General features: G+C 53.8%; 1 protein-coding gene and 1 pseudogene across 2 annotated transcripts in view; both read left to right on the top strand.

Annotated features, from left to right (window-relative positions):
- TMEM127 (transmembrane protein 127) overlaps positions 1–8,023 on the top strand; it is a 25,363-nt gene extending 17,340 nt beyond the window's left edge. Inside the window, exons 5-6 of the mRNA XM_011956644.1 lie at positions 3,815–3,871; positions 5,602–8,023. Coding sequence (XP_011812034.1) covers positions 3,815–3,871; positions 5,602–5,909 — 365 coding nt within the window. The 3' untranslated portion in view covers positions 5,910–8,023. The remainder of the gene's footprint in view (positions 1–3,814; positions 3,872–5,601) is intronic.
- LOC105522108 lies at positions 5,694–8,034 on the top strand (annotated as a pseudogene). The gene has a single exon (XR_001003389.1). The product of XR_001003389.1 is annotated as an uncharacterized LOC105522108 (transcript).

Here is an 8,034-nt window from a genome sequence, read left to right as displayed (position 1 = left end):
ATTCTCCTGCCTCAGCCTCCCAAGTAGCTGGGATTACAGGTGTGTGCCACTGTGCCCGGATACTTTTTTTGTATTTTTAGTAGAGAGGGGTTTTACCATGTTGACCAGGCTGGTCTCGAACTCCTGACCTCAGGTTATCCACCCACCTCAGCCTCTCAAAGTGCTGGGATTACAAGCATGAGCCACTGCGCCTGGCCAAAGATATAATTTAAAATGGTTAGAAGGGACTTGGCGTGGGCCAGCTCCGTGCATGGCATTTTCACCCCTAGAGCTTCCTAATCCCGTTTTCACACAGGAAGCTTCTAGGTCTTTCTAGAACAGCTAGAAACAGTAGCTGACCCCTGCCCCAGGCCCAGCCTTCAAACCTGAGCTCTTCACGCTGTGTCCTCTGGTGAGCTATAGAAGAGAATGCGGCTCCTAAACTCTGGCCATCCTGTGGGAGGAAATAGACTTCTTTGGGCTGTGGCTTGCAGAACAAACTACACTTTTTTTCCCTCTATTTTTAAATTTTATTTAATAATTTGTGTGTTTTTCTCTCTTTTTATTGTCTATGTTTCATGTTTTCCTTCACTCCCTAGAAACTGCGCTTTCTTTGAAATCATAGGCAGTGAATCTTACTGGGAGAGGTGTGGGGATAGAGACGGTCCTGGGAGTGTGGCCTGTAAGCCTCCTGGAGGGCAGTGCCAGGCCTTGATTGCCCACATTCTCTCCATTCCTTCTTTCCTTCCTTCGTACATTCGGTCACACAGCCCCACGTGTGCATCACGGTGAGAGCCGAGGGCTCCCTTCAGGGAGCAACCCATTTAGGTCTCTGTTGTTGTTGCTGGGGAGAATACACGTCTTTCTTGGAAGCCGGGAGCGTGTTCTCTCTCATTTCATGTCCATTCAGACAAAGCACCATTAGGCACCATGAAAAATACAGTGACTGGCAGGACCCCATCTGCAAGGATTTTATGTCCTAAGTTCAGGAGATGGACTTGTCCACAGAAAGGCAGAGTGAAGTGGGCGGCCGGCGCGGAAAAGTGCTGTGCCCAGAAGGGAGCCAGTTCTGACCTCCGTGATAATGAAAGGCTTCCTGGAGGACGCAGCTTGAGCCACACTTGACGTGGGAGTGAACTGGGGTAGGGACACTGCTGCTGAGAGAATGGCAAGAGCAAAAGCACACCAGTGGCCAGGACATGGTGAGAGCTGAGGTTAGAAAGGCGAGGGGCACTCATCTAAGGCACTAACAGCAGAAGGAGCCCTGGAAGGATTTTGAGAAGGGAAGGGAGGGACGCAGCCTTATTTTAATGACTGGTGACAGTGGGAAGGGGTCTGCCTGGCCTTAAGTGAGGGTGTCAGAAGTGGGAGACAGGACCTGCCAAAGGGGAAGAGAGCAGTCACAGTCGGTCCCAGGGCCCAGTGTCTCAGCCAGGTGCTGGAGTTGGGAATGCGGGAGCCCCAGTCCCTGCCTACCTGTCACATGGCAGCTGGAAGGTGGCATCAGCCACACAGGCGAAGAGGGGCCCGCACATGAGAAGCCATGGGATGTGGAGGGCCACAAGGAGAGGACCCAGGGACACAGGAAGAGGTGGTGCATTTGGGGCAGGGCGGCTTTCCCAAGATGACTAGAGAATCTTCAACTGGCATCTTGCCTGCGGTATCCACGGTCTCAGCCACTGCACTAATGGAACACAGATGCTGTGGGGAGACATAAGGGAACTGACAAACTTCAGGCCCCTGTTTTCAAATAGCCTGCAATCTTACCTCTTCCTCTGCATTTTTTAGGGGGAGTGACATTTTCATGGGAGGCGGGAGGTTTGCGGAGAAGAGAAAATGTCTTTTTTGTGGGTGTGAGTAGAGACAGAGTCTCACCATGTTGCCCAGGCTGGTCTCAAACTACTGGCTTCAGGCAATCCTTCTGCCTCCCTTCCCAAAGTGTCGGGATTACAGGCATGAGCCACTGCACCGAGCCTGAAAATGGCATTTTGAATGAGCCCACCTGAAATGAAGACAGTTTATTAGGGTCACTGGTTTGAGAATTAAGATCAGTTCTGGCTAGATGCAGTGGCTCACGCCTGTAATCCCAGCACATTGGGAGGCCAAGTGGGCGGATCACAAGGTCAGGAGATTGAGACCATTCTGGCCAACATGGTGAAACCCCGTCTCTACTAAAAATACAAAAATTAACCAGGCGTGGTGACGGGCGTCTGGAGTCCCAGCTACTCGGGAGGCTGAGGCAGGAGAATCGCTTGAACCCGGGAGGCAGAGCCGAAATCCCACCACTGCACTCCAGCCTGGTGACGGAGTGAGACTCCGTGTCAGAACACACACACACACACACACACCCGGTCCCTCACCATAAGCTTTGGGGAAAATTCTTGGCTTTTTTGCTGGGGGAGAGAGCAGTGTCCAGGGAAAACTGGCTGATCTCAGAGCTGGAGGGTTGATGCGGGACTGGCCAGCCCCCTTCAGCTGAGTGGGACAGCAACACAGTGGGTGGCAAGCGGCTTCCTAAGATGTTGGAGGTGAGGCAGAGACCCCTCCAGCCAACCCTGTGTCTACAGTCAGGTAACGAAGAACTTTCCAGAGACAGCTGTGAGTCCGTCTGGCTTAAGGGGTTGTACAGGTGTCTGAGAAAGGGGCCTGAAGGGTGCAGGGCCTGCAGGCTGCCCTGTTTGGAAGGTTCCTGCCTTCTGTCTTGGTATAAAATGGCAGCTAGCCCTGTAAAGGGCCTCCCTGTATGGCGAGGTAGACCCTGTAGCCCGAGATGCCCCCAGGGCTTCCCTTCCGTCTTGGGGATCTCTCAGTGTATGTCTAGTGCCACCACTACTGGTGGAGAGTTTCCTTCTGGAGTAACCTTGGGGTGGTGGACGGGTTTTATTTTAATAAAGGAAGAAGTTCTCTTATTCATTTTTACTTATTTATTTTTTGAGACGGAGTCTCACTTTGTTGCCTAGGCTGGAGTGCAGTGGCGAGATCTTGGCTCACTGCAACCTCCACCTCCCCAATTCAAACAGTTCTCCAACTTCAGCCTCCCAAGTAGTTAGGATTACAGGTGTGCGCCACCACACCCAGCTAATTTTTGTATTTTTAGTAGAGATGGGGTTTTGCCATGTGGGCCAGGCTGGTCTCGAACTCCTGACCTCAGGTGATCCACCCATCTCGGCCTCCCAAAGTGCTGGGGTTACAGGGGTGAGCCACTGTGCCCGACCGGGTCATGCTTTTTTGTGACATTCATTCAGCAAATACACTGAACACAAGTGCCTTGTGGAGGATGCAGAGATTCTAACACATGATCCTTGCCCTCTAAGGCCTTCCAATCCAGCCACCAGGAAAAAGGAAACCTGATAACACCCAAACCTGACAGCCAAGGAACACTTCCTAAAGGAGAGACTTGATCTGGGCCTTGGAGAAGGGGCAGGCTTTCATGAGCATGGTGTGAAAGCAGGAGAGGAAGGGCGTGGCTTTGGGGAACACTGAGTTGATGCCGTGAGGCGCGTGGCAAGCAATGAGCTCATGGACCTAGCCCAACGGGGCCTGGAACATCAAGGTTGTCGGAAGGCTCACGGCTGCAAGAAACGGAACTGAGACTTTCTTAACTAAATGGACTATTGCTTTCCACAACTGAAAAGTTCAGCATAGTCCGGGGGGCTTGACTGGGTCCAGGGACTCAAACAGTGACACAAAGACACGGTTTCTCTCCACCTCTTTCCTTCGTGTGTCTGCTCAGGTTGTCTCTCCTCAAAGGTGGTGAAGACGGCCACCAGCAGACTGGGGCTCACCCTAGCCTCCTTTTTAAGGTACCAGGATGACTCTCTTTTGCCCATCTTAGATCATGCCTTTACCCTGAACTGTGGCAAAGAACGTGGAGCTTCCTCCTATGGTCCAGGTAGATGGTTACACATGGGGTCTGGGATGCGGGGGTGGCACCACTGGCAGTGGTTGGGACATGTGAGCACAAGGGTGAGGCCTACACCACTCGGAGGCCCTGGCTGCCCCTTCTCTCTCCCCCAGCCCTCCCCTATCCGTGATGATAAGACATGAGGCCAGTCACCAGCTCTGCCTTCTTGAAGACAATCAGTGTCCTACCTTTGAACAGAGCTGGGCCTTGACGTCAGCTCACCTGCTCCCTCAAACGGTGGGGCAAACAGAGCCTTGGTTACGCCAGCTCTGTCTCGGGGATTGTTTCTTCTGCTTCTCTCCTTGCCCCTTTCTTCCTGCTCCATTCCAGCGCCCACCCAGCTCCTCACTTTCCTTTGTTTTCTTTTCCAAGCAGCGTGATCAGTGCTCGATGCTCCTGCTCCTGGGACACAGCGTGCACACATCCTGGCTGTTCTGGGTAACTGCACACCCCACCCCAGTGCCATCCCCATACCTCTATTCTGAAATCAACCCAAAGGGTAGGAAGGGAGCAGACCACAGCAGACAACAGAAGGCGGGGGCACTGAGGGCGTGTGCTGCTATTCAGGTGCCCTTCGCAGTAATTCCCCAGAAGCGCTAACATTTCTGCTGATCTTGGAATGATACCGTATGATTCAGGGTTCTCGAGAGAAGCAGAACAATAAGATGTGGAGATACATGTGTATATGGAGAAAGAGACACTATAAGGAATTGGCTCATACAAATGAAGAGGCTGATGAGTCCTAAGTTCTGCAGGGTGAGTCAGCAAGCCGAGACCCAGGAGAGCCGAAGGTGTAGTTCTAGTCTGAAGGCCAGCAGGCTCAAGATCCAGGAAGAGGTGATGTTTCAGTTCAAGTCCAAAAGCAGGAAGAAAGCTGATGTCACCACTTGAAAGTTGGTCATGCAGGAGGGGCGCCCTCCAACTCAGCCTTTTGTTCTATTTGGACCCTCAGCTGATGGATGAGGACCCCCATGTTAGGGAGGCAGCCTGCTTTACTTGCTCCACCAACCTAAACGCCAATCCTACCCCACACCCTCACAGATGGACGCAGAGTAATGTTCAAGCAGATATCTGGGCACCCCACGGCCCAGTCCAACTGACACATAAAATTAACCATCACAGATGCCTTCTTTACACATGTTCAATATCTAACAAATATCTCTATGGTGAGATATCCCCCCCAACCTCAGGCCCACTTAAGAAAGATGTTGAGCTAGGCACAGTGGCTCACGCCTGTAACTCCAGCACTTTGGGAGGCTGAGGTGGGTGGATCACTTGAGGTCAGGAGTTCGAGACCAGCCTGGCCAACATGGTAAAACCCCATCTCCATTAAGAATACAAAAATTAGCTGGGCGTGGTCGTGGGCACCTGTAATCCCAGCTACCTGGGAAGCTGAGGTAGGAGAACTGCTTGAACCTGGGAGGTTGAGGTTGCAGTGAGCCAAGATCATGCCACCGCACTCCAGCCTGGGTGGCAGAGACTCCGTCTCAAAAAAAAAAAACAACAGAGAGAATCTGACTGGCCTAGATCAGGTTGGACTGCTGTCCCCAGCCTCAGGCCAGGAATCCCATGGCCAGGAGAGCTCCTCCTTGCAGAGTCGGGCCAGGCCGGTTGTCTGAGAATGGGGTTTGGGTAGAGAGGCTGTGATTGGGTCCTCAAGCACCCTGGCTACGGCGTGCTCACTAATTCCCCTTCCGTGCCGTCCCTCTGTCCCCTAGTCCTGCAGTGTGCCACCGTCACTGGCTTTTCTTACTGGGCTTCTGAACTCATCCTGGCCCAGCAGCAGCAGCATAAGAAGTACCACGGATCCCAGGTCTATGTCACCTTCGCCGTTAGCTTCTACCTGGTGGCAGGAGCTGGCGGAGCCTCCATCCTGGCCACGGCAGCCAACCTCCTGCGCCACTACCCCACGGAGGAAGAGGAGCAGGCTCTGGAGCTGCTCTCCGAGATGGAGGAGAACGAGCCCTACCCGGCGGAATATGAGGTCATCAACCAGTTCCAGCCACCCCCTGCCTACACACCCTAATGCCAGCCTTGGGCTCTCTTCCTCGGCAGGCCCTCCCCCAACTCTGCAGCTCCTCTCGCACCCAGAGGAGCTCCTTTCCCCAGCAGGCCTCACTGGTAGGATCCTGACCATCTTCTCCAAACCTTCCCCAGGAGAGACTCCGCCTTTAGGGTCATCCAAGTATCCCTGCTCTTAGAAGCGGAGGCCCACTGGTTTTCTATAATGTACTCTTTCCCTCCTGCCGCATCCTGCCCCCTTCACGTTCATGAGTCATTACCAGCCAGGGAAGGTCATCCAAGTTCCCTCCAGCATGGGCCGTATCTTTCCTTGGAGAGCTGCTGAGTGTGGACAGTCCCAGAAAGAAGTGTCAGAGGGGCCCAAGGGAAAGGGGACTGTGCCCGCAGGCTCACCTCACGGGGGTCAGTGTTTGCCCCACAGCTGCAGCTCTGGGCTGACGCCCCCAGACCCCTTCCTTCTCGGAGTGACCCACCCCCAGGCCACCTGCTCCCGAGAGTTCTGTGCACTTTACTCTTTGGACTTCTCCTCACATGTGCCCTGGTTTATGGGGAGAGGGAATTGCTGTTGGGAAGGCAGAGCCGTTGCTGCCCTCTCTGCTTCCTGTGTCTGGAGCCCAGGCAGAGGGAGCAGGAGCCAGCGTGAGACTGAGGCCCTGGTGCCTGTCGAGGACCAGAGTGAAGGGGACTACGTCTCCCAGCCCTTCACCTTTTACATGTGAGTGGTTTTAAAAGGAAAAAAACGAAACCAGGCAACAGCAACAATATTCTGTTTTTAAAATAGGGACAAGACTGTTGTCCCTTTTTAGACATGTATCCCATTCCTCTTGGCTCTGCAGTATTGGGCTGTAGCTCCTTCCAAGCCCGTGGCAGCCCCTCCCGAGTCGCTCCCAGTAGAATGCAGCCTCCCTTCCCGGGCCCCTTCCCTCCCAGTGACTGTGGCTCCCTGGGGCCTTCTTGTGGAACCCAGAGGGGCTGAGGACTGTGGCCTGGCTGGCGGGCCAGCGTGGTGCTCCTCAGGACTGCGGCACTGAGATGGAACCTGGCCTCAGTTTAGGAACAGGGGCCACAACAGGGCAGGAACCCACTACCCTCCACATAGAAATACAACCAGTCGGGCCCGTCGCGTGAGGCGTCAGACCCACCCTGTCAGCCCAGCAGGCCGGGCTGCGTCCTTCAGACCCAGTGCTGCCCTAGACTCCGACTCGGGGCTCCAGCCTGCCGTGCGCCCTCTCCCCCTCTTGAATGTACTCTGGTCTTGCGGTGCGCTGCTGGGCCTTTCTTGCTCAGCCATCACTCGGCCACCCTGTTTGCTCTGGGTCTGGCTGAATTTTCTGCCCTGAGATCTGGGCATAAAATGGATGAAACTTGAAAGACCTTCAGTGTAGATCCAGATGGCCAACCTGTCCTTGTTAAGTTGCTTGCTTCTTGGGACTCAGTGTCCACTGCTGAGCTGAAAAGGAAATGGATCACAATCTCTTCGAACCTTTACGGTGATCGATAGTTTGAGCAAGACTGGAGAGTGGACAACACTATGACGCTGTGGCTAGAAAGGGACTGTCATGTCCCATCCTTTGGCCGGATTGACTGGGGATGTCCGGACAGATGCCTGCACGGGTGGCGAGGGCCACACCTGCACACGAGCGGGCAGCTGCTTGCAGTTCACTGCTGTGATGCCAGAGTGTGTTCAAAGGCGACTCTCCTGCTCTTCTGGACTCTTCTCTCAGGCAAGAAAGGCCGCCGGCTGCCTGAGCACAAAGCCAAGGAACTGAACTGAGTCTTTCTGTTGAGTCCTGAGTTTGTCGTTGGCAGGTTTACTTGTGGCCAGCTCGCTCTGCCCATGGGCGTCTGAGCAGGCAGACCAGAAGACCAGGCACCGGACATGCATGCCAAAGGGACCGGTCATCTCCTGCGGACCTGTACATGACCCTGTGGACCGTTCCGCACAATCTGGAACCCACTTTTTACTCACTCCCCATGTCTCTGAGCCTTCCTCCTCTTTCTCTTTCCCTCTGCCATCCTGACACTGATAGTTTGTCATATAAATCCCCCGGTTGTGTTTTTTTTCTAGGAAAAAATTAAAAAGGAAAGCAAAACCAAAAAACCAGAAACCACAAATAAGAACGGAAATG

This window comes from Colobus angolensis, unplaced genomic scaffold, assembly GCF_000951035.1.
Source record: "Colobus angolensis palliatus isolate OR3802 unplaced genomic scaffold, Cang.pa_1.0 Scaffold42, whole genome shotgun sequence".
Lineage (NCBI taxonomy): Eukaryota > Metazoa > Chordata > Mammalia > Primates > Cercopithecidae > Colobus > Colobus angolensis.
The sequence above is the reverse complement of the archived record's forward strand: the minus strand, read 5'-3'. Positions and strand labels throughout refer to the sequence as shown.